General features: G+C 53.9%; 3 protein-coding genes across 6 annotated transcripts in view; 2 read left to right on the forward strand and 1 right to left on the reverse strand.

Moving 5' to 3' along the window:
• The first annotated feature begins 1,026 nt into the window (after nt 1–1,026).
• Nucleotides 1,027–12,363, forward strand: RRP36 (ribosomal RNA processing 36). 2 transcript variants are annotated; one of them, XM_071739962.1, is made up of 10 exons: nt 2,747–2,993; nt 3,229–3,338; nt 3,783–3,918; nt 4,018–4,770; nt 8,638–8,776; nt 10,280–10,346; nt 11,274–11,378; nt 11,501–11,575; nt 11,687–11,804; nt 12,042–12,363. In XM_071739962.1, exons 2-10 carry the CDS (start codon nt 3,303–3,305, stop codon nt 12,179–12,181), a joined length of 1,569 nt encoding a protein of 522 aa, XP_071596063.1. In that variant the 5' UTR covers nt 2,747–2,993; nt 3,229–3,302; the 3' UTR covers nt 12,182–12,363. The 2 variants fall into 2 exon arrangements, with proteins under 2 accessions (XP_071596064.1, XP_071596063.1); XM_071739963.1 differs by lacking the exons at nt 8,638–8,776; nt 10,280–10,346; nt 11,274–11,378; ... (1 more) ...; nt 11,687–11,804; nt 12,042–12,363 and adding exons at nt 1,027–1,410; nt 1,911–2,077; nt 2,181–2,317; nt 2,502–2,607 and having other exon boundaries at nt 4,018–4,326.
• Nucleotides 12,364–15,208: 2,845 nt separating this feature from the next.
• Nucleotides 15,209–24,509, reverse strand: LOC139794432 (transmembrane protein 121-like). Of its 2 annotated transcripts, none has more exons than XM_071739980.1 (2): nt 18,506–18,659; nt 15,209–16,732 (listed from the first exon to the last, which is right to left on the reverse strand). In XM_071739980.1, the coding sequence occupies exon 2, from the start codon at nt 16,729–16,731 to the stop codon at nt 15,793–15,795; it is 939 nt and encodes a 312-aa protein (XP_071596081.1). In that variant the 5' UTR covers nt 16,732; nt 18,506–18,659; the 3' UTR covers nt 15,209–15,792. The 2 variants fall into 2 exon arrangements, with proteins under 2 accessions (XP_071596081.1, XP_071596080.1); XM_071739979.1 differs by lacking the exon at nt 18,506–18,659 and adding an exon at nt 24,436–24,509 and having other exon boundaries at nt 15,642–16,732.
• A 631-nt stretch (nt 24,510–25,140) lies between these two features.
• Nucleotides 25,141–25,615, forward strand: part of LOC139794431 (phosphofurin acidic cluster sorting protein 1-like) — a 66,055-nt gene continuing 65,580 nt past the window's right edge. Inside the window, exon 1 of one of the 2 annotated variants that reach the window (XM_071739978.1) lies at nt 25,141–25,518. In XM_071739978.1, coding sequence (XP_071596079.1) covers nt 25,322–25,518 — 197 coding nt within the window. In that variant the 5' untranslated portion in view covers nt 25,141–25,321. The remainder of the gene's footprint in view (nt 25,519–25,615) is intronic. The other variant, XM_071739977.1, reaches the window with a different exon arrangement.

The following is a 25,615-nucleotide window of genomic DNA, read 5'->3' on the forward strand; positions in this document are numbered from 1 at the left end:
AAACCCCATGGCAAGAGAACAGAAGGCAACATAATTGTGACAAGAGCTTGTTCTTTGCACGCTGGCAACACTTCAGTGTGGTGAGTGATGAGCATCAATGGCAGGGCTGAGGCCTGAAGGGAGCTAGTGTGTGCTGACAGCGTATCTCACTCAGGGAGAGCAACCTCAGCTTGGGCTCCTACTTTATGATCCCTGGCACCAGCAGGTTACCTGTGATGGTTGTCTGGGCACCTCCCATGCATGGTCCAACAACTCCAGCTCCCCTGCTCAACCAGCTGCCTCAGCCACAGGCTCACTCTCAAGTCATGCCATGAAATTATGGAGGTTTTTTGCCATGGCATCCCCTTCCCCAGCACCGAAGCACCAAGCTCACTCTCCTTGTAGAGTGCCAGATAGCAGGAAGTACCCACAGTCTACCCAGGCTCACTGCACTGGGCCCCATGGTGCTCAGCAGAGGCTCCTCAAGATGCTGCTGGCTCCATCCATGGATGGCTGTAACTCTAGGGAGAATTGTGATCTCTGGGATATTGAGTGGAGACAACAGGCCCTAGAAAGGCTCACCACCCCACGCCAGCTGCCTCTAGGAGAGCAAATCCTGGCAGGGAGAAGGCCTCTCTGGAAAGAAAAGATGAGGCTCACTAGGGAGAGGGATCACAGGAACCCTGCTCCCCTTTCACATGTTCCCTCTCATTCCTGGGCACTGTGGCTCTGACATCCCTCTGCCAGGACCCTGCAGTACACCCAGGGATGGGACACTGTTCACCATTTCAGTCTGAATGTCCACGGTGCATTTTCTTGGCATATCAGCTCCTTCCCAAGTACTTAGCTCAGTTATCAGTGATGCTGGGGAGCAGCTGCCAAACGGACAGACTAGCCACAGAGACAAGCCACAGGCCTTCTGCACATCGTGGGCCTTCTGCTGGTTTGGCAACAACTGTGGGCCAGGAGCTGGGCGGATGTGTGCCCCACGGGGGGATCCCTGCTACCTTCATCATCACCCCCTCCTGAGCAGCCAGGTTTGTTTTAAAGACCCTGGCTTCCTTTTATTGCTTCCCCTCTCAGATTGCAGCCAGCTGCCAGGGCTATTTTTAGCAGCCTGCCTTCTAAAAATAGCCTCGAGCTGTTTGGAGTTGCGTCACTAGAGGTAACCCTCTCCATGCGAGGCCTGGCCTCTGTGCCCCGGGAGGGTACAAAAGGAGCTGGGAGCAGCAGGGTCAGCAGGTTTAGACAGCAGCCAGAGGGGACGGACAGACAGACGGTGCGTTGCCAGCGGTGCGTTGCCAGCTTCAGGCATCCTAGTGCCGGCATCATGACCATCTTCTGCAGCCACTGCCACAGGCCACTGCAGGCAGAGATGAGCTACCTGACCAGGAGGGACAAGCAGGCACCCAGTGCCTCGAAGCCATTCAGGTGAGCTCCCCACTGCCTCCCACCTGTGGCAGTGATGGCATCCTAGCTAGGGAAAGCCCCTGGATAGTGCCCGAGGGACTTGCAAGGGGCTGGTAGCAACTTGGGAGAGTGAGGCTGCCAGGTGGTGTCTGCAGAGGAGGTGTGGGTGCTTGGAGGGGGAGAGGGATTTCAGGTGGTTTAAGAGTTCCCACCCTTGTGGGGTTTGGTAGGGAGGTTTTGTCACTCGTGCTCATCCCCCAAAGCATCAGTCATTGTCCAACCTGGCCCCTAGCAAGAGGGGTACCAGCCACACCAGCAGCATGGCTACCCCAAGGTAGCCATGAGCACCTGTGCCTGCTGCACTGAAAAAGCCACCAGGGGTTTGTTCTACAGGCAGATGGCATGGGCAGAGCCTCTCTAGGGAGCATCTCCGTGTCCCCAGACTTGCAATTATCCCCATCTGGGCAGGCAGGGAAAGCTGTCCCTCCCTGGATAGCTCTCCTCAGCAGCTGGCATTGTAGGTCGACCAAGAATGCCTCCAAGGCTCGCCGGGACCAAATCAATGTGGAGCTGCGGGCACTACGCTCCCTGCTACCCATCTCTGCAAGGGAGAAGGAACGGCTCTCCTACCTCCACACCATGGCCCTGGTGTGCCTCCAGCTGCGGGGAGCTCAGCTTTTCCCTCCAGGTACCCATGGCACTGCTGTACCCCACACTGGCTTGTCTTGGCTCCGCACAGGACACTGTTCCTGTTCCCAAGACAAGAGCTTCACTTCGTACTTGCCCAGCAGATTTGTCTCCTCCTGTGGGACCAGCCCTCGGCACAGAGCTGCTCTCCCTGCTGCCAGGATTTCTGCTGGTGCTCTCAGCCAGCGGCAAGCTCGTCTACATCTCGGAGAACGTGGCTCAGGTCCTGGGCCTCTCTGTGGTGAGGCCTGCCCCCTGGGCATTTGTGGTTACTGTCCCCATACCTGTCCTTGTGCCTTTATTGTATGCACAGCATGTTGCCCCAGTGGATGCTGGCCCATGGTGCCAGTGGTCTGTGTGCTCAGTGTCAGTGCATGGCCCACCAGGGCAGGCACAATCCACAATGGCAGCCCCCTCTTCATCAGGTAGAGCTGCTTGCCCAGGGGGACACAGTCTTTGACATCCTAGATGGGGGTTCGCACAAAGACGTGCACAAGAAGCTCCTCCTTGCCCAGGAGCATCACGGCAAAGGTAAGGGAGGTATCTCACAGATGCTCTTGCCCTACTCTGGCCCTTTGTAGCTGTGGTCAGAGAGCCAGGACCTGCCAGCCCTGCTGGGAGCAAAGCAAGGTATCCCCCGACCTGCTCCAGTTGCTTTCTTTCCCCACAGAAGTCACATTTGTCTGCGAGATGCGCACGTCCAAGGCCTTCCGGCTGCGGCACGGGGGCAATCAGGCTGTGGCAGTGCACGGGCGCTTCACAGCCTTGCGTTGGCCGGCCACTCCCTCCACCACAGCCTTCCTGGCATTCTGCACACCAGTTGCACAGTTCCCTGTCAGTGGCAACTTTTGCTCCCAAGATGACCTATTCCAGAGCACGCACATCCTAGACATGACGTTCATTGACGTCACAGAAAGGTGAGCGGTGCCTCAGCTGTTTATCTTGGACAGCAAGGATCCTTTCCCTTCACCAAACTGTGTGTGGCACCCTGCCTGAGCAGCAAGACTCTCCCACAAACTCTTCCCTCCCTGTCTGCAACCCATTTCTGTACCCAGTGTGTGGCTCTCTCCTCCATCATGCAACAGCTGCTCCTTGCTGACACAGCACAGACCCTGCAAAGCACTCAATCCCCACTCCCCTTGTCTTCTCCAGCGTCACCTACCACCTTGGCTACCACAGGGAGGAACTGATTGGTCAGTCGTGGTACAGCCTCTTGCACCCCGAGGATGCTGACCGAGCAGCAGCCCAGCACAGGGCTGTGGGTGAGTGTGAGGCTTGGGAACAGGCGTGTCTTCCTCTGGCTGCATGGTCTGGTTATGCCCAAAACGTGGCTGTCCAGGACAACAGAAAAAAAGTGAACTTATTGCTGCTTGCTGTAGCTCCCTGCTCTAAAAAAAGGATGAAGCAGAGAATTGGTTACACACTCATACGCAGTCTGCAAGGTCAGAGGTAGCTTCCAAGCAGGGCACCCTGCTTTGCCATAGTGCAGAGCGGAGGAGAGACGGCACCCGTTCGAGCTCCAGCTTTTCCACAAGGGCAGGGCAGTTACAGACCTGACTGCCCCCCGTGGCTTCTGTCCAGCTGGGCCCAGAGCGGCAGACTGGACACAGCCCCCACCAGGGTGGCAAGCGGGGTCCACGAGCAACACGAGGCTCAGCAGGAGCAGCAGTGCCCTGCCGCAACCTCACGCAGCCCATTGCCCGCAGCGCTGGGGACCGGGGCGGCGGAAGAACCAGCAGTGGTGCGCGTCCTGCGAAGCGACCGGACCTGGGCCTGGCTCGGCGTGTCGGCGCGGCGGGAGGGCAGCGGACACGCCATCACCTGCACCAGCCGCTGCCTCAGGTGAGTGCCCCAGCGGGGAGCAAGGTGGAGCGGGGCCGTGCGGTGTCTCGGGACCGTGCGGTGCCTCCGGGCCGCCCCTCACCGCCGTGTCCCCCGCAGGGAAGAAGAGGCGCTCTACCTGCGCGCCCGGGAGCACCGCCCCGCAACCCGAACCGTCGTGCCGCCGGCCGCCCCGCCGCCAGGGCGGGAGCTCAACCTTCTGGCCGCACAGCTCCGCGCCCTGGCCGACAGCCTCTCGCCGCCCGTCGCCGCCGCTCCGGCCTGGCCCCAACCTTTCGTTTACCCGCCCGGTACCGCCGGCTCCATTCCGGACTATTCTTTGGGCGAGGCGCTTCCGGGAGCGGGAACTCCCGCCGGGCGTGCGCCCTGCCTGCCCTGCGCGTACCAATAAATCCCGGTTTCCCCGCCCCGCAGCCCCCGCCCGGCTCTGCCCGCCCACACCGCCCCTCCCGGATCCACGTGAGCTCGGGGCCGTCACGTGCTGCTCCGTGCGTACGGGCCCTGGCGGGAGGGAGGGAGAGGGACCGGGAAACCGAGAGGGACGGGAGCCCCGGTACCGCTGCTGGAAGCGGGTGGAGATGCGGCGGCGTCAGGAGAGCGCGGGGGGCCGGCACCAGCGGGCCCAAGCGGCGGGACGGAGAAGAGCGGAGGAAGAGGAGGAGGAGGAGGAGGAGGAAGCAGCAGCGGTTGAGTGGCCCCTGCGCCGGAGCGCCGAGCAGCCTCTCGGGAGGCTGCAGTTAGCGGAGGACGAGAGCTCCGGTGACAGCAGCGATAGCGACGACAGCGGGAGCTCCGCGGGGGCCGAGGGCGCGGGCAGCGGCGCGGAGGAGGCGGCGGGATCTCTCGGGGGAGGTAAGGGAGGGCCGCTCCGCCAAGGCGGGCCCTGGGGCCGGGAACGCCCGCGGGGAGAGGTGGCGGCCCCCAGCCCGTCTGCCGGCATGCTTCGGTCAGGCAGCTCCATCCCTATCCGCGCTTCAGCTCCTTCGTCCTCCTGCTCTCCCCCTTCCCGCCTGCCCAGCGCAGAGGAGGAGTTGGGAATCAAGAGCAGGCCTCAGCTTTGAGCTCTGGAACAAAAACTTCCAGGAGCCTCTTTTGTGTCTCCCCAGTCGCCCACTCCATCTGTGGAAGATCTCGTACATCTTCTCGAGAAGATCTGCTTGGTGAAAATTTAGATACGCAGTAGCTTGGAAGGAGAGGAGAATGGGAAGAACTGGGCGGTGGTGCTTAGGCTCAGTGCACTCAGGCAGTTGCTCTCAGCAGCAGTATCACAGAAAGTTAGGGCTTGGAAGGGACCTGGAAGGATTTTCTAGTCAAACCCACCTGCCAGAGCAGGGTCACCTACAGGGGTCACACAGGAACATGTCCCTGTCTTAAAATTGTCAAGGTGAAGATGAAAACCATATGAGAATTAAAGCCCTAGAAGAGCATCGTGAGGGAGTGGGCATCAGTGTTAAGTGCTGTTAAACACATGGCACGGTGTGTCACAGGTGTGAGAAGTTACTGGCAGGCTCAGGAAGAGTCTCTGAGATGTGTTTGTGAGGATAGGAGCACCATGTCTAGAGGCAGGCTCTCAGGAATGGGGTTCCAGTGGTGGGTGGGGTGCTCCCCCATCTGCAGTCATTTAGTTTACCTCTCTTCATGGTGTGCTATAGCGAAGCTCAGAGAGAAGACTACTGATAGTTGTCACCCTTTCCTTCCCACATCTGGATGTGAATAAAAACCGCAGTTTTACTGTCTGTCTGGCCTCTCTGTAATCTCATTTCTGGAACAGAAGTAGTTGTATTTGAGTCCAGGACTATGTTTGTCTCGGGGACTGCTCATTTCTACCTTAGAAGAGGCTTATTCTTTTATGATGCTATCAAATGATTTTATCAGTGTGAGTGGCTAATTCAGCCTCTACATGCTTATAGTAGTATGCATTTCATGGTCTGATGCTACTGTGCAGAAAACACTGACCCATTAGATTTTGGGTTGTCAGGTCTCATCTGGTGATCCTGTACCTGTACTGAAATATTTTCTCAGTGGAAGCTGTGCATTTCATTTATACCAATATTCTTTCTTAAGCCTTTACTAAATGCTGCATCTTTTTACGTGGTGTCTTTATCTTGTTTTCATTGACTTGTAACCTTTGAAGTTTTATTAATTTTGGTTTTGAATTGCAACCAAATGGAATATTGTAGTGCAGGGGACGTCTTATCTGTCTTTGTGAATTGTTAGAGTAGCTCCCACATCATTGTTTTCCCTTAATGCTTTATTTACCCTTCTGAATGTTGTTGCTCAGCGTTTCATTTGCATGTCCAGTGATGTTTTTAATATCCAGCGATGCTCAAATGTTTCCCTATATAGTGATTAATTGCTCTGTACCACTGTAACTTAGGTAATTAGCACCACTGCAGATGTAGTAGCAGTGTGATTAGTAGCACCATCTGCTCACACTACAACAGTAGCACTATCTGCAGATGTGGTGGCAGGTCTTAGAATTTGTTTTCTTAAGTTCCTGCGAGTTTCCTGAGAATCCAGTGTGATTACTTTAAATTAATGAACTGCTTGGAACTCAGCTCTCGCCCAAACAGTTATTTGGTCTGAGGGCAATTTCACACTCTGGGAAAGCAGGCAGGCAGTCATTGGGTGCACAAGAGTGACACTGGAAGAGATGGAGAGCATGAGGGAGATCAGAAAGGCCTTCTTAAGAAGACAGGGGGCAAGGGTGTTTGCAGGAGCCCAGGCCAGAGATGACAGCAAACTGCAGTTAGATAAGTGGGAAGGATGTTTTTGGGGAAGCAGTGCAATGAAAGAGTGCTGTATTCCCACTTCCTTTGTCCCCTGTGTGGCAGACAGCATGTATTATGTTTCCTTAACCCTCAGAAGACTGATGAAGATTGACACAGCAGAATTCCTGGGTGTTCAGAACAAGGAGAAAGAAAGCAGTTCTTGAGGAAGTGTTTGGGTATGCTCACTATGTTTTCTGGATGATGCAAGTAGATTTTGAAGCAGGATGTCAGGTTTTTTGCCAAGATGAGGGTGACTGGGGTGATGAGTCCATACTTTGAGCCAGTGTTGCTGACCTGATGTTGCTTCCTGTATTTGGCAGCAGACTGGGGCAGAGCATGCAGAAACTTTGTGTCTTGGGGCAGTTTGTTGGGTTTTGTTAGTGGGGATGCTACAGAAGTGGCCCCTGCAGACACTGTGGAGAAGGAGTGGGGGAGGGAGGGGGGGAGGAGGTGCTCCAGGCACCAGAGCAGAGATTCCCCTGCATCCTGGGGTGAAGACCCTGGTGAGGCAGGCTGTTCCCCTGCAGCACATGGAAATCCACAGTGTTGCAGATATCTGCCTGCAGCCTGTGCAGGACCCTACTCCAGAGCAGGTGGATGCCCAAAGGAGGCTGTGACCCCATGGGAAGCCTGTGCTGAAGCAGGTTCCTGGCAGACCTGCAACCCCATGGAGAGAGGAGCCCACCCTGGAGCAGGTTTTCTGGCAGGACTTGTGGGGGATCCTTGTTGGAGCAGCCTCTTCCTGAAGGACTGTACCCTGTGGAAAGGACCCATGCTGTAGTGGTTCCTGAAGAACTGCAGCCTATGGGAAGGACTCACGTTGCAGAGCCGTGTAGAGGACTGTCTCCTGTGGGAAGGACCCCACACTGGAGAGGAAAGGAGAGTGAGTGGCAGAGACAATGTGGTGAACTGACCACAACCCCCACTTCCTATCATCCTGCACTGCTTGGAGGAGAGGGGGAAGAGAAGTCTGAAGTGAAGCTGAGCCTGAGAAGAAGGGAAGAGGTGAAGGAGAGGTTCTTTTAGATTTGCATTTATTTCTAATTATCCTACCCTGATTTGACTGGTAATAAATTAAATTGATATTCCCCAAGCTGAATCTGCCTGGTCCATGCAGTAATCAGTGGTAGTAATTTGGGTACAACTGGTTTTGCTGCTTCCTGTGTTGTGTTGGTCTTCTAGTCAGCAGTCAGAGGGGGAGAATTTCCTGAAACACAAGGGGTAAAAACCACTCATGGCAGGGCTAGAATATGAAACTGCTAATTGATGTTGTGGGATTTTGTTCTTCCCCCAGTGACTCAGGCTAGAAGCTATTCTTACTGGTAGTGAGATGGTGAAGGTTTTATGTCTGGTTTTCAATAGTTTACAGGCCTCTGAGGTGCTGAGGAGGCTCTGCCTTGTGAATTGCTTCTTTGCAGATTGACTAGAGCTGTCACAGATGTGCAGTGGGGAGAGTGTCTTAACAGACAGAACAGCCCACATGTTTTTTCTGCACCTTCTGGCTTGTCTCATGGTGTGACGTGTGGTGATGCTCATTTAAAGGTGGTGGGACAAGAAGAGGCTGCTGACGTGAGGGAGTCAGGATTAAGAGGTGACCCCTCAGAATTTATAATGTGGCCAAAATATAGTTCAGTGCAGAGCTCATACTGCTTCTTGTACCACATAAAAGATCTGAACTGATCTTGTCTGTGCTATTGAGTGGAGAAAGAAGCAAAGGCACTCTGGGGAGAGAGGAACACTCTTCGAGTGCTGAAGAGTGATTAATGAGAAAGAAATCAAAGGCTGAGTGATACAGTGGCGTTTTTTCTGCCACGAAGTTGTACAGGGATGGCACCACTCCACTTGTGTCACTGTCACAGGCTCTGAGATACCCCTCTTAGTGGACTTTGGGGGTGGGAAGTGCTCTTAGAAGCTGTTTGGTTCAGGTGTGTTGTGCACTCTTTTCCAGATCAATGTTACATGTCTTTTGAGGAACTACTGCAGGTGCAGAGCAGTACAAGAACAAAAGTGTGCAAGAAGGTGACCAGTGGGAAGAAAACTTCAAAACCTACCAGAGCTACAGTGAAGCAGCAACAAGGCAAAAAAGGGTAAAGAGGTTCTTTTGTGATCAGAAAAATGTGGATGTGTGCTCTCTGCACTCCAGAAGTTATGCTGGGAGCTCCTGAAAGTGTTGCCATTGCCTTGGAGCTGATGCAGACCTCCTTTCATGTGCTATACAATAATGCCTTTCACTATTGCATTTTATTTGGCCATGATCTTTGGTGTTACAGAGCTCACAGTATACTCTTCTATTCAATCCCCAGCAGCCACCTGTTACTTGATAGTTAAATTGGCATATAATTACTTTACACCCTCTAACCCATGGCATGGTATATTTCTCTGTTGAACTGTATGGTAGTGCTTTACTTTTGTCCCCTGGGCCCTGAAATAGTTACCCTGCTGTTTTCTAAACCCCTTCCAGCTTATCAGCATCTTCTGCTTGGCTCCCACTGTCTGGAGTTGCCTTCACAGCCAATTGTTCTGGAATTTCGTTAATCCTGCAGTTGTCTCCTGTCTGTGTTGCTTTTCCTCACCCCCTCGTCCCCCTGCAGTATTTATGGTCACAAACTTTTTCCTGCCCTCAGTGGTCTTTAAATTTTGCATACTCTGTAGCTGCTGTTGATGTGGTTACTGTAAAATGTATTCAACACAACAAAAACTATCTGATGTTTTTTACAGTCCTCCACAGGCACCTAGTGGTAACAACTGTTACAACAGTACCTTTTATTTGCAGTAGTTAGGCGGTTTTCAGTCCTCGGAGTCATATCCAAGTGATTTGAACAGATTTCCTCAGTTACAGTGGCATTCCATAACCTGTTTCTAAATCACTGCTGAGTTTCTTCTGCTGTAAGCAATTTAGAATAATCTTTCTGCTGTACCTTTTTGGTTTGGTTTGGTTTTTTTTGCAGTACAGCAACTTCACACAGTGTCTCTATTTCTGCCACACAGTTTGCATAATGCTGCTTTTATTTAATTCCCATAATTCTTTAAGTGATGCCTTGCTGTAAATCCCGTGTGCTCTTTCTCTCATGTTTTTGTTACGGAAGTGAGCTTCTTAAAAAAAGAACTTCAGGGAAATCCCCCAGAACTGAGCTGGCTTCAGGAGTGCTGTGTCAAGCTGTGTAGAGCACTGCACAAGGGTGTAGGCACACTGATGGACATGAAGGTACACTGAATGCTGCCCTAAGTGGGCTTTGGAAAATTCACTCATGCCTATGGGGTTGTTTATGTTCATGCTCCGGTGTTGCCAAACTGGGGGATAATACCCACATTGTGTGTACTCAGTGCATGGCTCACTTCTATCTTAGTGTTCTGATAAGTTACCTGATACACTGAAAAATCAAAGGACACAGTGTCTGAGTAGTATGGGCAAAGTAATATCCTGGTCACCTCTTTGCTCTCTGTAGTTATCGTGATGAGGACTGAGTGGGAGAGTGTGCTGCTTCAGCACTGTGAAGTAATATTCCCCTGATGATCTAGCTAACCTGACATGTTAACCTGGCCCTCATTCTGTTCTCTGCTCCTCTCAAATGCATTTTTCTTGTTTTCAGGCCATTGGAGATGTCTGCCAAGAAGCGTGTACCTTTTTTGCGACAAGTTGTCTCTGTTAAAAAGACGGTGGGTGCTCTCCCTCCCCAGGTCAGGAGCTGACTTCCTTTAGTGATTTAGTAGAGCATAGGTATGGTAATGGGACCGCTGAAGATGACAGAGGCTGTTTCTGGAGAACAGGGCTTTGATCACTGTCTAGTGAGTGCAGGTAATGCTAGTGTGTCTCAGGAGAGCAAGAGATTGGGTGCAATCTATAATGTGCTGCCCTGCAGAACAAATAGGTTGAGGAGTAAATTGAACATCTGAGACCTAAATGTTTCTAGAAGATGTAATGGCTGCCAGCAGTGACAGCTGCATTGCAAGCTGTGGTCATTGTTCAGTAATACTCACAGTGGAAGTTCAAATGTCCATCTCATTTCTAATCTAATCTAACTTTGGTTTATCATTGCTGGATCAATATACATTCATTTCTACAGTTAGAGATCTCATTTTGTCTCTTGTCTTTGTATGACCTTTGTATGCAGTAGCAGATCAAGTGTTGGACTTGATGATCTCTGAGGTCCCTTCCAACCCAGCCAATTCTATGATTCTATGACCTGACTACTAATCTGTGAAAATCTAAATAGATTTGAGTTCCCAAATCTATCACCTTGACAACGTGGTCATCCAGCTCTTGGTCTGGTAGTTGCAAGTGTTTGGAGTCAGCACTCATGCTGCCATTCCTTAAATTGGCTGCTCCTGGGATGTAGACTTGCATATATTTTAATACCCATTTTTGGTGGACTGGGTTGCAGGCATGACTTTGTGAGGGACTGCCACCTTAATTATAGCATTCAGTCTTTTCCAACTGCAGATGTTTTCAGTGGTAAGCCCATAATAGTGCCATTAAAAAAAAAAAAAAAAAAAGGAAAGCTCTGATCCATGTAAGGAAGGTGAGCAGGCTATTAACAGGGTAATGCTGGTCACAGCTCTTACTTTTGCCTTTCCTGCTTGCAGGTCCACAGAGACCCTCGATTTGATGACTTGTCTGGAGAGTATAAGCCTGAAATATTTATGAAGACATACAGCTTCCTGGATAGCATCAAGAAGCAGGAGAAGGAGGTGATGCTGTGTGCCTGTCCTTGATCAAAAGAGTCTTGCTTGGTCAGGGCAGCTACTGCAAAGGCCTTTCACAGTGGAGGTGGCAGGCAGGCAGTCATACAGCTTTCTGCTCTCTTCTTCAGATGGTTCAGAAGCAGCTGAAAAAATGTCGGAATATGGAGCAGAAAGAGAAACTCCAGCAACTCCTGAACCGCATGGTGAGTTCAGTGTAGCTTCTCCTCGCCTGTGAGGCAATGCACAAGAAGAAAGAATGTGTGACCTGAGGTCTGCCTAAATGCTTCCTGACACAGGCCATCTTTTCTGTACAGACACAGCAAGAACAGGCACAGAAAAAACAGCAGAAATTGAGGGAGAGGGACTTGTCATTGAAGAGACAACAGAGGGAATTGGCCAAGCAGGGAAAGAAACCCTTCTTCCTAAAGAAATGTAAGTATTTGGTGTAAACATGCTGCAGGAAGACCAGAGGTGAGTATTGCTAACAGGTGTCTGAGCAGAGGAAGCAAGTTGTCCAAAATATTCCACAGAGCTTTGGAGGGATTGTTCCAGTGCTGGTACTCCAGAGAGAACCCAGGCCTGGAGTGAGGGAGGAAGAGCTGAGAAGGGGCTGGTCTGTAGAGGTGCTCTGGGCTTCAGTTTAGAACTTTGCTTCTCTCTCCTTTGCAGCTGAGAAGCGGAAATTGGAGCTTGCTGAGAAGTATGCAGAGCTGAAGAGGAGTGGAAAGCTGGAGAGCTTCCTGAGCAAGAAGAGGAAGAGGAATGCCATCAAAGACAAGCGCCGTCTGCCCTCACAGAAGAACTTGTGACTGCAGACACACTGTTGTCTGGCACAGGGTCCTCTGTCCCAGCTAAGCCTGGAAGATGGGACTTTCCTCTTCCAACTACCTGCCTTTCACTTACAATGATGCTATTGTAACAGGACCAGAGCAGAGACTGAACTGAAGGATGTAGTGCTTTTTGTAGCTGTAATGTCTTCTTCACTTATGGTTTACACCGTGCCTGGATGTAACAAGTCTGTCGTGCAGATCCATCCATATGGTATGTGCAAAGAGTTGTGTCTGTCCTTGCACATGCTCATCTCTTCTTCTAGGTAGGAGAGGACAAGCCCTACCCTACTCTAACTTCTACCAGACACCAACTGGGAGGTGGGAAAGGACCTCGGGGGGGAGGGCTCTAGTACCATACCTGCAGAGCAGGCCTAGCACTGACTTCAGACCAGGGTTCCTAGGGCTTCTTCAGCTGGGTCTGGGAATGCCCAGGATGCAAACACCTGTCTTGGGCTCTGCTCCCCTGCTACAAGTTCTCAAGATTAAACTTTTCTTCTTCTCCACAGACCTGAAAACTAGGTTTTGGTTTTTAGCCATTGGCTTGTTCTCAGCAAAGTGCCTGACTCAGTTTTCTCAGTAGCCTTGTCATAGGTCTGGGGTGTGGGTGGGAAAGGGGTGCTGCTAGGTGTCCCCAAAGCCTTCTCTTTCTAAGGGTGAATAAACTGCGTTCCCTCAGCCTTTCTGTGCCTCAGTTCAGCCTCTGACAACTTTCACATCCTCAGCTGGAGTCAGCCCAGATAGCCAACATCTTCTGGCTGCCCAATCTGTATGCAGTATCTAGATCTAGTCTCACAACTGCTGAGTAAAGGAGAAATGATCCACTCTTCTGTGTTGGTTCCACCCTAGTGATGCAGCCCCTACTCTGGCTCAACTTCCTTGAATCCAGGGCACACTGCTCAGGGCTCACTGCTCGGGTGCTGCTGCCTGGGATCTCTCCAGCAGGGCTGCCTCTATTCTTGGCCTCTCAAGGTGTGGTCTCCACAGGGCTACTAGTGCTTCTAGGAAACTGATTCTGTAGGAAATAAAATACCTCAGGTTCCCTTTATTCCTGGTGCTGGTGCTGTTACAGTCAAGTGTTTGGAGTTATGGGAGTTAATGCCTCTTTCCATCTCCATCCTGCACACCTGAGGGTGTTGCCAAAGCATCTGCCCCCACTGCAGGGATGTGCTAGCTTGGCTGCAGACCCCATGGAAATCCCCAGCTGCCTTTAACCTGCATGTGCCTTATTGCTTTGGACTGTGCTTGGCTTCTTCCTCTTCCTTGTCTCATGATGTGGAATGCAGAGTCTGCTGCCTCCTTGTGTTTTCTGAAGAGATATCTTGGGAATTAGGTGGCAGCAAAAAAACCCAAGGCTATGCTGGTCCCTTTGTGGCATTGATCTGCAGTTTTATGCTCTGTTTTTAATCAAAAGCTGAACCAATGTCCTGTTTTACTTTAAAGCAGGAAGAGAAGAAGGCTGGGGCCTGAACAGGCTGGAGGTGGTTCATCCCTGTGTCACTGCTGCCAGTGCCTTGCATACCTGGGTCTATGTGTCCCCATCCTCAGCTGCTGGTGGGTCGTGCCTAGCAGGGAGTGAACCTGGTGCACCCCTAAAGTGCTCTTACTTTCCCCTCTGAAGCCAGATGGCTCCTTCCTGCTGAGGTCTGTGTGCCTGGCTGCAAAGAGGACATCATTGCAGGGATCTTGCCCACTTCAGCACATCAGCAATAAGGAGCAGGTCTGGTGATTTGTCTATCCCTGCCAGGTCTTGTGCCCAGTACCTGGCATCAGGGGAAGCCTTAGGACATTGCCCAGCTCAGCCAGTGGGTGGGAGTGCTCTAGGCACTGGGTGTTAGGGTAGACAGCAGCATGGCAACAGGAGCTCATGGGAGGAGATGCTTCCAGAATCCCCAGAGAGCATTCTACTGCTGGGGAACTGCTCTTCCCTGTGGTGTCCTAGCCTCAGGGAGTCAGCTGGGTTATTCTCCTTCTGTTTCTAATGCTGCCCTGGAAGGGCATCTGCTGGGCCAGCTCTATGGTGTTAAGGTGAACTGTGGGGACTTGTTATGGGTGTCCCTCAGGAGGGCAGCCATTGGACATGGCTGGCACCAGTCGTGTGACCATGAGCCAACAATGTGCCCTTGTGGCCAAGAATGCCAATGGCATCCTGGGGTGCATTAGAAGGGGTGGGGTTAGTCGGTCGAGAGGTTCTCCTTCCCCTCTACTCTGCCCTGGTGAGGCTGCATCTGGAATATTGTGTCCAGTTCTGGGCCCCTCTGTTCCAGAAGGACAGGGAACAGCTTGAGAGTCCAGCATAGAGCAACCAAGATGATGAAGGGAGTGGAACATCTCCCTTTATGAGGAAAGGCTGAAGGAGCTGGGTCTCTTCAGTGGAGGAGAATAAGGGGTGACCATTAATTTTTATAAATATGTAAGGGGCAAGTGCCAGGAGGAAGAGTCAAGCTTTTCTCAGGGGTGACTAACAATAGGACAAGGGGCAATGGTTATAAACTGGAGCATAGGTGGTTCTGTATAAATAGAAGGAAGAATTTTTTCACTGTGATGGTGACAGAGCACTGGAACAGGCTGCCCAGGAAAGTTGTGAAGTCTCCTTCCCTGGAGACATTCAAAGCCCACCTGGATGCTTTCCTGTGCAACCTGCTAAAGGTGACCCTGCTCTGGCAGGGGGGTTGGACTCAATGGTCTTTTGAGATCCCTTCCAACCCTTGACTTTCTGTGATTCTATGTAACTGCAGCTGGCTGCACAGGCAGAGGTGGCTAACAAAGCTTCCACACATACTTTGCCAGTGACACCTTCAGACTCTCACAAGGACCTGACTCTCCTGTCTGATGGCCAGGAGGAAGGGCATCAGATCCAGGTGCTTGGGATGTTCTTCCCAGGCCTGGGTGGTCACAGAGCAAGTTTCCCCACCCCAGATGTGTTCTGCAGCTGGATATCCAGGCTTGCAGGGGACAGGCACACACAGGATCTGGGAGGACCTGCCTGCCAGCAGGGACACACACAGCGAGGAGGCTGCAGGGCTCGGGCCTTTTATTGCAAAGAGGGAGATACAAAAAGGACTGTCATTCTCTCTGAGCCCCCCACACCTGCAGCTGGCCAAGAGGGGTGACAGGCAGAGGGAGGCCAATGCCTCAGTCCCTCAGCACAGGGACCCTGGCTCATGCCACAGGGGTCAAGGTTGCTGCCAAGCACTAAACTGGAGCCAGGGCCAACCCCAACAGTGGTGCAGGTGACCCACAGTGTCTCTCAGCAGCCCTCTGGCTCGAGTCCTGGCTGTGGGCAGTGCTGTGGGGGGAGCACTGATGGGCCTCAGCCAAACACAGGGTGCAGCAGGCGAACCTGGCCTCCTTCTCTGCTCTGCTGCCCATATCAGTGGGGTGCTGAGGTCCCAAACTGCTCTGCAGCCTGACAGAAGCTGCTAGGGGGGACTCTTGCCATGCGACCCTTGGGGACCGGAGTAGCCTTGCCCAGGGAGGGAGGGAGGGAGCTGGCTCATTGCCCTCTGTCCAGGTGGGGTGCTCAGCAGCCCACCTCATTTACAGATATGGCCAAGCATAGCAGTGCCCAGGCTGTGGCTCCTGCTGACTTGTCATGTGTTGTCCTGAGCCAGCTTCTCAGGGCAGGCAGGCTGGTCCCGGGACTTGTGTAGTCCTGAGGAGGTCTGGGCCTGGGAGCTGTGCTGCAGGGCCAGATCCAGCCCCAGGGATGCGTGGTGCTGGTGTCGCTGGTACTGTACAAACATACAGACCTTCAGCCCAATGGCCAACATGTTCTTGCCCATGAAAATGCTGGAGACCCGGGCGTCCCTGAAGAAGATCATGTTGCTGCCTCGGATGAAGATGGTGGTGATGTTGACAGTGAGCATGCTCAGCATGGGGTATAGCATCATGCGGTGTGGCATGATGCTGATCCCTTGCATGCTGATCTCACAGAGGGACACACAAGGGAGGACCAGGAGCAAGATATAGCAATAGAAGAACATGATGCCCTCAGCCCAGAGTGGCAGCCCCTTCTTCTGGGGCTCCCAAAGGTTGGCCTGGATGTCCAGCACATCCAACATGTCCACAATGACCCAGAAGAGGCGGTTGCGGAGATCTTCCTTCTTCTTGAATGTCCTGACGTACTCCATGTGCTCTGTGGCTACCAACAACACATAGAGGGCTGGGATGCAGATGGAGAGCAGCAAGGTCAGTGCTTTGCGGGCTATGAGATCCAGGCTTTTCCGGTCAGCTTTATAGTTCTGGTATACAAAGTAGACTTTGATCTCCAGAACAAAGACATACAGGAACCAGAGGATCATGGCGTAGCCCCTTTTAGCTGTCTTTACCTCTGCCCCAACCCAGATGGCCACGTAGCGGAGCACCAGCAGGAAGCACATGTCACCCACTGCCACCATGATACAGATGCCCAATTTCCTGGAGCCTTGGCTCTGCTCCACCAGGTAAGCATCCATGAGGATGAGGCTGGTCATGATGAGCACAGTGGAGATGCACACATGGGGCTTGCTGACAGGTGGTGGGGGAACCATCCTGCACAGAGGAACAAGCAGGGCTGTCAGAGAGTTGCTGGGATTCCCCATCCACCCTCTTGAGCACCTTTCTGCCCCCACTCCCCCTCCCCAACAACTGTGGATGGCTGAAAGAAGACAAGAGAGTTCATAGACTCCCATCCTTTGTACCTAGTTTGTTCCAAACCCATTTACTCCTAACCAAAGCACTCTTGAGACTCCCAGCCAGGCCATCCTGGTGGCACATGCTGGTTGAAATACAGCTCCTAGCTTGCACGTGGGGATATGGTGAGGTAGGCTGGACAGCCCTCAAGCACTTCAAGCACTGCCTTTTCCAATAGCACATCCCATCAGTTCGTCTCTGTCACTGTGAAGAATACATGCCTTATTTTTCCATGGGCTTTTTCACCCAGTAGCACTGGTTATATTCTCTCCTCCAAGGCACACAAGACCATATCAATGCTCTTAACCCGAGCAGGTCTTTTACTGCTACAATCCAGGACTGCTCTCTTTTCAGTCTCCTTTATTTTCATGCACAGCATGAGGAGAAGGATTATTTTTAGGCTGGCTGGCCTGTGAGGTGGGAGGGAAGAAATCAGCCCAACATCTTACATTTCCTTCAGCTTCTCCCTCCCCAAGAGCTCTGCCTACAGCTGTTTGCCTATGCCCACCATGCCTCAGCATGACAAACCAAAAGCAAGGAAAAGCAGCTCCAGGACACAAGGAGCTTTGCAACAGGCCCTCAATTTCAGCTGGATGCTCAGCTTCCCCAAGCTGGGGCAGAGCAAAGTGCGGTCCCAAAAAGTACCCTTGCCTGCCACGGACAGCACCAGGGCTGTCAGGCTCTCTCTCCTTGGCCAAGCACAGCTGAAGGCAGATGCTGCCAGAAACAGAGGAAGGACAGAGCCGGGGCCTCTCCAGGCACAGCTCAGCAGCTGCTCTGGAGAGGAGCCAGTCCCCTGGCTTAAAGAAGGATGAAGCTGGCCTGTTGACTGCACAGCACTGCACGATGGCTGCCAACACAGAGCCCACTCAGCCACACCTGGTCCATGCAGGGACCCTGGGACACCATCCTGGTCACCCGGTGGGCAGCATGCAAATGGCACTAGACCACAGAGCAAGCACTTGGGAGCAGGATAGAGGCCATGTGGTTACAGGTAACCAATGCTCCTGGTGCTGACAGGACAGGGCAGAAGCTACCCCAAATCCCGCCTTTTGGCTGAGGGAGCAGGCATCCTGCGCCTTCCTGCATCCCTGGGCCCAGAAGCATCTTGGCACGCTGAGGGAGGCAGTGAAGCGTAAGCCTGCCAGGCACAGGTGCCTCTCACTAAGAGAGAAGCGACGCTGGCAGGAGCGGGGGAACTGGTGGATGTGGCACATCTGGGGCGTGCTGCACGGGTTGGGCTCTCTCCCTCGTTTCACCCCCCGGTCTCCTCAAGCCTTCAGAGGAGCCGCAGACAGCCCCAGCCCCGGCTCCCACCTGGCCAGCGGGGTCCGCGGCCCCCTCGCCCGCCCCGGAGGCTTAGCGGGGACAACCTGCGCGCTGCCTCCCTCCTCGGCAAAGCGCAACGCACCGCGGGCTGCGTCCCCCGGGGTGCCGTGAGGCTCCTGGGTACACGGGCATCCCGGCCCTGTCTGTCCCTACTCCCCTCCCCGCGGAGCCCGCAGCCAGCCCGCAGCAGCCGGCCCTGGCCGGGGCCCGGGGCGTCGGGAGGGGAGGGGAGGCCATGCCCGCTGGTCGTGGCGGCTCGACCAGAGGACGGGGTCCGCCGCCCCCCGCCCCGGCCGCGCTTACCTCGGACGGCTCCCCGCGGTGCCGAGGCAGGGCGGTAGTGGCAGCGGCGGGGCCCCGGTGGCGGCCCCCGGCCCGGCGCGGCATCGCCCAGCGCGCCCCGGCGGCAGCTCTGCGGCGGCGCTTGGCCCCTCCCGGCGGGCGGGCGGGGACTGATGCAGCCCCCGCCTCACCGGAGCGCCCGGCACCGCCCGGCACCCCCTCTGCCCTCCTCCTCTCGGCAACCCTGGGGCCGCCGCCGTCCCTCGTCCCCGCCTCCTGCACCCTCCTCCTCCCTTCCCGCCCCCAGCAGCTCCCGCCGTGGGGCCGCATCCTGCACACCGCTCCCTCCTCCCTCCCTTTCGCCCAGCAGCCAAACTTCTGCCACGGCACCTCTGCCCTCACCCACCAGAGCCTGCAGAGCCATGGGTGCTCCCTGCCGCAGCGCAGGAGACGTCTCAGGAAAACTTGGGGAGACCGAGGTAGCCTGAGCTGGCAAAGGTCCCGCCCACTGGCCGACCACCGGACCGGGACCTCTGCTCGCTCCCCACTGGTGGACCAGGCAGAGGTAGAACCCAGGCACTTCTGTGATGTGGCACCCCGCCGTGCCCGTCTGCAGGGATGCTGAGGAGCTCCAGCTCTGCAGGACACGGATAGAGCAGGGCACAGCCAGCAGGTTGTGTGCAAATAAACCAGACCAGCAAAGGCTTCCCTTAAGCTGGAGGACATCCGTCCCTCTGCAAATGCTCTTCTACCAGCCCGAGCAGCTTACTGCATTTAACTCAGAGCTTGCTTCCAGCTGATTTAGGTCTTAGCTACCAGGGAAAGTTTGAAAGCAGACTTTGAAGTGCTAATTGTAAATGTATGTATGTTGGAAGATGCTCAGATCTCTGGAGGTGGGCTACAAGCAAACCCAGGCATGGACCAAGACCTGAGGGCAAGTGCCAGTCACAGTCACTGAGTACCAGAAGTGCAGCCTACATCACCTCCAGCTGCTGAAAGGGTGGCCATAAGTCCCATGTGGTATCTGATGCCCTAAGGCATCTTGGGTTGTAGCAGGGACATATGAATGCAGCTTGCAGTGCCCATGGCAAATGGAGACACTGAACTAGCAACAAGGTTCAGCTTGCCTGTCCTGCAGTGAGACTGGGCTGGCATATACAGGCAGGTAGAGGGCCCAAGCGAGGGGAGAAGAGCTCTGGGTTAGAGAGATGCAAAAAGGGAGAGTTTGGCTCTGGGACAATTCTGCTAGACCAGAAAAACCCAGCAGGGACTGGTTCAGTCCCCCACAAGGGACTGAAATGTCAGGGAAACAAAACAGTCAAAGCAACCTGCCTCCAAAAACCCAGAAAGGAGACCTTGCAACTCAAGCTGAGTGGAGAGCACTGTAAAGCATGAGAACGGATGCCAACACAGACACATAGATCTTTCCTGATGGACACAGAAGTGTCAGCTCTCATTTAGTATCAGGGCAGTCTTTTGCTCTGTCTGAGGAGAAGCAAAGAGTGTCTGTCCATGGCAGCACCCAAGGCAGTGATCACAGAGGTACCCACGTGACAGAGACAGGAGAGAGGTGCTAGAGATGATTCATTCTTGGGCTGGAATCATAAACCCCCAGAGTCTTCACCAGAGGCTAGGACAGGAGGTGATGACGTTCGTGTGGGAAGCAGTAAAGAGCTGCTTTAACAGGGCCCATAAAAATAAGCAACCAGAGCATGAGCAAATATCTGCTTCTTTAAAACATGATGCTGGAACCAGGGTGCCGGAGTTCACATGTGGATGCAGCTGTGATCAGAGACAAAATGGAAGGAAACTGAAGAGGGTTACACCAGGGTTTCTAGGCAGAGAGCTGCTCCCTGGCTGCTACTGCCTCCAGACCTGTGAGGAAAAGCATCTTCAGTTTAGCCCTGTGCTGCCTAGGACACCTGCACCACAGGGCTAAGCTGAAGAGTCCCTCTGTGTAATCAAAGGCTGTTGGGAGAGAGCCAGAAAAATCCATCAGTCGTGTTGCACACTGTTGGAGAGGAACTGTAGGAAGTAGGAGTAGTTTGTCTGCAAGGAATAGCAAAGAGTGGCTGCAGTGGGGAACGCCTGGCAGTGGCCTGGGCTCTCGGCACCGTGCTGAGAGCTTCAACTGATTCAGACAGCTTTGTGGCGCCCCCAGGGCCTGGCCACAGAGTTAAGGGCAAGAGGTGGCTGGGATGATAGGCAGCCTTCAGGAAGGCAATTGAAAAAAGAAAAAAAAGCAAAACACATTTGGAACAGCATCTGAGTGAAGGTTCTCAGGTGCTGAAGGGTACGTCAACATCACAAAAAGGCCTAACCTTGCTGGAAGGTGACATTAGAGTGAAGAAGCAAGAAATTGGGCATGTCATATAGGAAAACAAAGGAATGAACATACAGAGGGAATCCAGGTAACCATTCATCAAAATGCAGAACGCAGGAGACTGAACTAAGTGATGGAGACAATGTCCTTTGGAGTGCAGGCTGGGCCTCTGAAAAAGTGGTGTTTATTGAAAAGTCTCAATTTCAAACAAAGCCACATGCAGCATCACATATCTACTTTCGCTAGCAGCAAGTTCAAGGACGTATGAATGTATCAAGATAGAAAACAACATGATAATGGTGGTACTTGGATATAAAATAATGGGTACTTGGCCCAAAGCTGTGGCAGCACATGTGCTGGGCCACCTCAAAGCACTCAGAGGAGAAGGCATTAGGGCAGTCCTGGCAACCTGGGCTCAAGAGGGTTTTGAAAGTTGAGGCTTGTGGCATTGAGTGTGGAGCACATAAATTCTGGAGGTTCTGCAGGGCAGGGACCCACAAGGTGAGATACCTGAGTGGCAGAGCAGGGACCAGCAGCCCAAGCACTGTTGATGTGGCACTGTCCCAGGGGCCCAGAGACTGGGCTGCGTGGGGGACACAACCCACAGAATGTCTATTTTTGTGCCACAGCCTCTGGGGGCCAGTGCCCACCCCTGCAGCCTTCTCAGGACCAAGCCACTCCTGGCTTCTTGTCCTCTGTGTTACCTGTGTTACCCCCCTGGGGCCAGAGTTTCCCCTCCTAACACCCCCACATCCCCTCCAGCCCTGGCCATAGCACCCCCAGCACCACTGGGTTGAGTTCCTCCCAGCTGCATGATGCCAATGCACAGCCAGATGTGTCTGCACTAGGCCTGCCACCTAAGGACAGTAGTACTTCCCACCACTCTGGGCTGGGGCTGCTGGCAGCAGGGGCCTGCAGGTTCTGGTCACAAGGGAGACAATGTGGTTTTGCACCACAGAAGTTGCTCCTACAGCTAAAATCAGAGTATTGAAATGTATTGAAGAGAAATGCTCTGCTTCTGAGCAGCTATGGTGTCCTGCTGCACCTCAACCTCATCCAGGCTGCAAAGGCTATGGAAATGGCTCTTCCAGGAACAGTGCAGCAGCTGAGAAAAGTGCAGTCCCAAAGGGATCAGGTGCCCTGAATGGGTGTGCTTGATGGACACATGGAGGCACACAGTGACACCTTGTCTGTCAAGTACAAAGACATTAGCTGCTATGAGGTTTCTAAAGAATGCTGAAGTGCCTAGGAGAGGCTGGTGGGCATAGCCCATTTGGATAGCAGCGACACATAGTAAAAATGAAGGGGGTATCTAGAGTCACATTTCATGGTGGTTACTTGGATGCTAAAGCGCAGGGGTTCCTCAGCTGCTTACCCTGATATGCTCAGAGAACGTATCTACAATGAAGCAATCTCAGATGGTTCTTGGCACACAGAAAGATCTCTTCTGAAGTGGTGGTGGGGAAACAGCTGCATGAGATGACAACTCTACTAGGGTCTGTTTAAGCTGAAAGATAACTAGGCTTTGGTATTAACAATGGAAAACACAGGAAAATTTTGACCCTAAGGACAGGGAAAAGCCATCGAGTGTGGAAGAGCACAGCTTTGGGTTGCTGATCCTGTAGGCACAGAGTCAACATAACACTGAAGGTAGGAAAAAATTAAGAGCAGGCTGTGTAGCCAAGCCACCACATAAACAAGGCACATTGAAACAGCCTGAGAACAAATGCATAAATTTATCTGTAGAAAAGCCAGAAGGCTGAAACAAACAAATAAGCTGCACAAAGCACAGAGGTACTCAAAGGGAACAGGCTGCACAGAGAGAGCCAGAAAAATCCACTTCAATCACATTGAACATCCCTCCGGGGGAAATGCCGGAAAAGGAGGAAGCTCATCAGCAAGAAACTGCAAGTGGTGTCTGCAAAGGGAAAGGCCATTTGTGACCTGGGGCCCATGCTGAGAGCTTCATCAGCTCCAGAAAAGCACCAGAGACTGTAGAGAGTGGCACAGCCACAGAGCAGAGTTGAGGTGGCTGGATGGGCAGAGAGAGAGTTGAGGATGGGCATCCTTCAGGAAGGCAGGGAAGAAGCAGCCCTCACAGGCCAGAGAGGTGGCCCAGGAGAGTTGCAGCATTGCCAGCCCCTGGGGGCTGCCTGGAAAGCTTCACTCAGGAGCTCTCACTTCAACAGTGAAGTGTGCAGAGAGGCACCTCTGGCCTCATGGAAGTGAGAAGACATCCATGAAAGCCTGAAACATTCAATTCAATTGAAGTACCCCAGCTGGGAATGGTGACTAAGACTGGAGGGCACACAGACCAAAGCAAACAGCTGGGCAGGCACTGCAATGACTTTTCTACAGACAAAGCAAACCCTCAGATCTAGCAGGCTCCTCTGGAGCAGCGAGTTGCTTTTGGGGAAAGGCAATGATGGTACCCAGCTGAGATCAAATCATGACTAGTGGAAATGCTCAGATAAGGCCAGGCAAGCATGACCATCACATGCTGGCTCTCTCCTGCTGCAAAACACGGTTTTCACATGCCTCTGCAGAGTGGTATGAAAATGCAGCTCAGCCCTGATCCAGTTGGACTTCCTCTGCAAAGATCCCTTTAGCTTTTAGAGAACAAAGGCTGTCAAGGATGAAAGGAAAGGTCCTCTCATGCATTAATGACTTGCCTAAAGGAAGGAAAATGCATCAAAGCAGCAAACAAGCTGTTTTGTGATCAAGACAGGAGGCCTGGGCAACTCTCTGCTGGGATCCATGCTATTCACCACATGCAGAAATGGAATAGCAAAGGGGGCAGAGAGCAAAGTGGAAAAGTTTAACAATGGTTGAGTATTCATCCAGTCAAACAGAAAGCTGATATGAATACCTGTGTGCTACTGAGAGACCTGAAGCTCAACAGCAGAGGAAATGTAGAACTGAGAAATGCAAGTAAAAAGATAAAAAGCCCAAGGGGCAGACATTCTGGAAAGTGACCTGAAATGCTTACTGATAGTGTTCTGAAAACACCACTATTGTGGCCAATCTGCAGATGTTTTACAGTGCGTTGCAAGATTGTCCTTCTGAAATCCCAATCCTTCTGCTGGCATAAGCCACATTTTAGTTTGCTTGGAATAACAGTGCATCAATGGAAAAATCACTGACGAGTATATTGAGCAGCACCGGTTCTGGCTACAGGTTCCCTACAGAAGCTGGGGGCTTCTCTTTAACAAAATAAAGAGAATGGTTAGACCATTATTGCTTCTGCCACTTCTTTCAGGTAGTTTTAAATGAGGAGCATGGCAGCTCTCAGTTAACCTCTGCCTCCTTTCAGGATCCCTCAGCCAGCATCACCCTGTTCTGACCATTCAGTACTGGGTTTTTTCCACTTTTTTCCACCGGCAGCAACATTTCAGACAGATCCTCTGCTAGGGCCCTGCAAAAAATAAAGTCCAATAGGGGATCCTTCCGAGTTCTGCTAGAACAGCACCACAGCAACACATCTGCTCAGCTACTGCGCTACAGGCTCTGCCCCTCCACACCGTGCTGGTTCTACAGATGCTCCAGTGGGTCCTTCCCAGGGGAGAAGCGAGCGTTACGCTCTCAGCTTCCTTTTGCCAGGCTTGCCTTGCTTTTATCTTCAACTCACTAGCCCTGTGGTCTTTAGTTTCCCTGCTCCCCCACCTTGAGGGTTGTTTCCTCATGTCCACCCACTGACCTCCCTGCTGCTCGCCTGCTCCCGCTTCCAGCCACGCCTTCCACCTCGTCCCCGTGGGGCTCTGACACCCCCTCCCCACAACAGCCGAAAGTTCTCCCCGCGGGGTTCTGTCAGGCACCTCCGCGACCTTCCCTAATCCGCCGCGGGACGTTGCTCCTACACGGCCAGGCTCTGAGCCGGCTCTCGGGGACCCGGCCTCAGTCGCCCCAGGGACCGGTCGCGGCAGCAGCGGAGCACAGCCCCAGCAGGCCGCGACAGGGCTGCTAGGCCCGACCCCAGCCCGGCCATTCGACTCCGCGTTCCCATGGCAACCTCTCCCGCAGGCCGCGGCCCCGCGACCGTAACCCGCGCGCCCGGCCACGCCCCTCGGCGAGCTCGCGCGGGCCGCGCCGCTGCGCTTTAAAGGGGATGTCCGCCACACCCCGCCCGCAGCCGGGGCAGCGGCGCTGTCGCCATTGGCTGTCCCCGCCCCGGCGCCGCCGTCCTTGTCGCTCCTCGATTGGCTCCTGGCGGCTCCGGCCACCGCCCTCTCGGTTCCGATTGGCTGGCTGCCAAAGTCGCCATCCTCGCCCTTTCCCCGTTCCCATTGGCTCTTCTCCTACCGCAGGCCGCGCCCTGGCTGCTCTCTGATTGGTCCCGGGCCTCCGCCGCCGCGCCCTGCCCAGCTCCCGTTGGCGGCCGCGGGGCTCCCGGGCCCGCCCGGCCGCGCGAGCGAGCGGGTCGGCGGGCGCGCGCCGAGGCGGAGGCCGGCGCTGAGGCGAGGGGTTCGGGCCGCCCCCCCCCTCTCCCCCCCATATCGCTTGTGGCGGCGGCAAGGATGGCGGCGGCGGCAGCGGCGACGGCGGCCGGCGCGTTGGGCTCAGGCCCCGCCGCGGGGCCCCCGGCAGTGGCCGGCGGGGCGGCGGCGGCGACGGCGGCGGCGATGGCGGCGGCCGGCCCCGGGCCGGTCCCCGTGCCTATGAACCTCTTCGCGACGTGGGAGATCGACCGTTCGGCGCCGAGCTGCGTGCCCAGGTGAGCCGCGCCGACCGGGGCCACGTCGAGGCTCGCCCCGCTGCGCTGTGGGGGTCCCTGGTGAACCTGGGCCCCGCCGGAGATGGCACGGGGGGCG

Source organism: Heliangelus exortis, chromosome 3 (genome assembly GCF_036169615.1).
Source record: "Heliangelus exortis chromosome 3, bHelExo1.hap1, whole genome shotgun sequence".
Taxonomy (NCBI): Eukaryota; Metazoa; Chordata; class Aves; order Apodiformes; family Trochilidae; genus Heliangelus; species Heliangelus exortis.

What these genes read in the sequence shown, in the direction of transcription:
- LOC139794432 (XM_071739980.1), bottom strand. Translation starts at nt 16,731, where the DNA reads ATGGTTCCCCCACCACCTGTCAGCAAGCCCCATGTGTGCATCTCCACT.
- RRP36 (XM_071739962.1), top strand. Translation starts at nt 3,303, where the DNA reads ATGCTGACCGAGCAGCAGCCCAGCACAGGGCTGTGG. An exon ending in AGCCCAGCACAGGGCTGTGG is followed by an intron (nt 3,339 to 3,782) that starts GTGAGTGTGAGG and finishes CATTGCCCGCAG; the next exon opens with CGCTGGGGACCGGGGCGGCG. An exon ending in TTGTCTCTGTTAAAAAGACG is followed by an intron (nt 10,347 to 11,273) that starts GTGGGTGCTCTC and finishes TCCTGCTTGCAG; the next exon opens with GTCCACAGAGACCCTCGATT.